The following is a 1,282-nucleotide window of genomic DNA, read 5'->3' on the forward strand; positions in this document are numbered from 1 at the left end:
GGGGGCCCCTCTAACCAGAGCTGTGTGCTCAGCCGGTCCCGCGGCCGGGGGGGCAGGCGGGGAGCCGGGCCGGGTGTGTGGTGCCAGATGAGACTCAGTCTGTTTTTTTTCCCCAGGTGCGGGTGTCCAGGGCTTCGAGCTGCAGCAGCCCCGGGACAAGGAGTTGGTGGCAGCGGGGGAGACGCTCACCCTGACCTGCACCATGTCCGGAGGCGGTCCCGTTGGCGCTGTGAGGTGGCTGAAGGGCCTGGGCAGCGGGAACAAGACCGTCTATGAGCAGAAGGGCTCCTTCCCCCGCGTGACGAGGGTAGTGAACGAGTCCGACACGGACTTCAGCATCCACATCAGGGATGTTCGCCCCGAGGATGCCGGCACCTATTACTGCGTGAAGTTCAAGAAATCGCTGCTTGGTGATGATGAGGTGCTTCAGCATGGGCGGGGCACGGTGGTATCCCTGCAGGGTGAGTGCAGCCCAGTGGGGCGCTGCTCCAGGGGACCCCGTCCTGCTCGTGGCGGGGTCCGGCGCTGCCCCGCACCTACCACCTTCTCCTCACTCTGACTTGTATCTCCACAGAGACAGCCCTGGTTCCCCGCATGTGGCTGCAGCTGTAGCGCTCTGCTTCCTCCTCCTCCTCGGCTTCTTCGTCGCCCTTTGCATGTACAAGGAGGAAGCCAGAGGCGAGGTGGAGAGCCAGTGCCCGGCCAGGCAGGCGGCCACGGGCAGCTTCTTGCCCATCCCTCTGCGGTGCTGTGCAGGGACTTCTGGCACCCCCAGGTTTGTACCCACCACGTCTTCCTTCTGCACCCCGAGACGAGCGAACCGCCTTATCTACCTGCCTTATCCTGGTTTCCTCTCCCTCTGGAGCAGTAATTTTCCCCAGAAAAGGTCCTTTACTCACAGGCACATCACTGCACTGCATTGCTTCTCTCTGTGTTTCAACAGGAGCGCGCGGTGGGGAGCACCCAGCGCCCGGGAGCTCCCTGCAGCCCCTCACTGTGGTGTCTGAGCCCAGCCCAGGCATGCAGACAGCACGTTGTCCCTCTCCTCCGCCTTCAGTGTGGGCATCATGTGTGGCCACGTGCCGCAGAGCCCGGCTAAAATTCGGGAGGGGAATTGAGGAGGGCTGTGCTGGGTGGGGTGGGGAGGCAACCTGGCTTCCTTTAGCTCTAATGGCCGTCCTTGCCCCCCCCCAGCAGCGTAGTCCTGGATGCAGAGACCTCACATGTGCCCAGCCAGGTAAGAGCAAGCCGTGAATATGGGGAAGAGCAACCCGTGCCGATG

General features: G+C 63.3%; 1 protein-coding gene across 1 annotated transcript in view; it reads left to right on the top strand.

The window, feature by feature from the left end:
- The window catches only part of LOC103919504 (tyrosine-protein phosphatase non-receptor type substrate 1-like), a 5,939-nt gene extending 4,821 nt beyond the window's left edge, over positions 1-1,118 (top strand). Inside the window, exons 2-4 of the mRNA XM_009327027.1 lie at positions 117-461; positions 577-775; positions 1,058-1,118. Of these exons, the coding sequence (XP_009325302.1) occupies positions 117-461; positions 577-775; positions 1,058-1,118 (605 nt within the window). The remainder of the gene's footprint in view (positions 1-116; positions 462-576; positions 776-1,057) is intronic.
- Positions 1,119-1,282: the final 164 nt, after the last annotated feature.

The sequence above is a fragment of the Pygoscelis adeliae genome, unplaced genomic scaffold (assembly GCF_000699105.1).
Source record: "Pygoscelis adeliae isolate BGI_AS28 unplaced genomic scaffold, ASM69910v1 Scaffold681, whole genome shotgun sequence".
NCBI lineage: Eukaryota > Metazoa > Chordata > Aves > Sphenisciformes > Spheniscidae > Pygoscelis > Pygoscelis adeliae.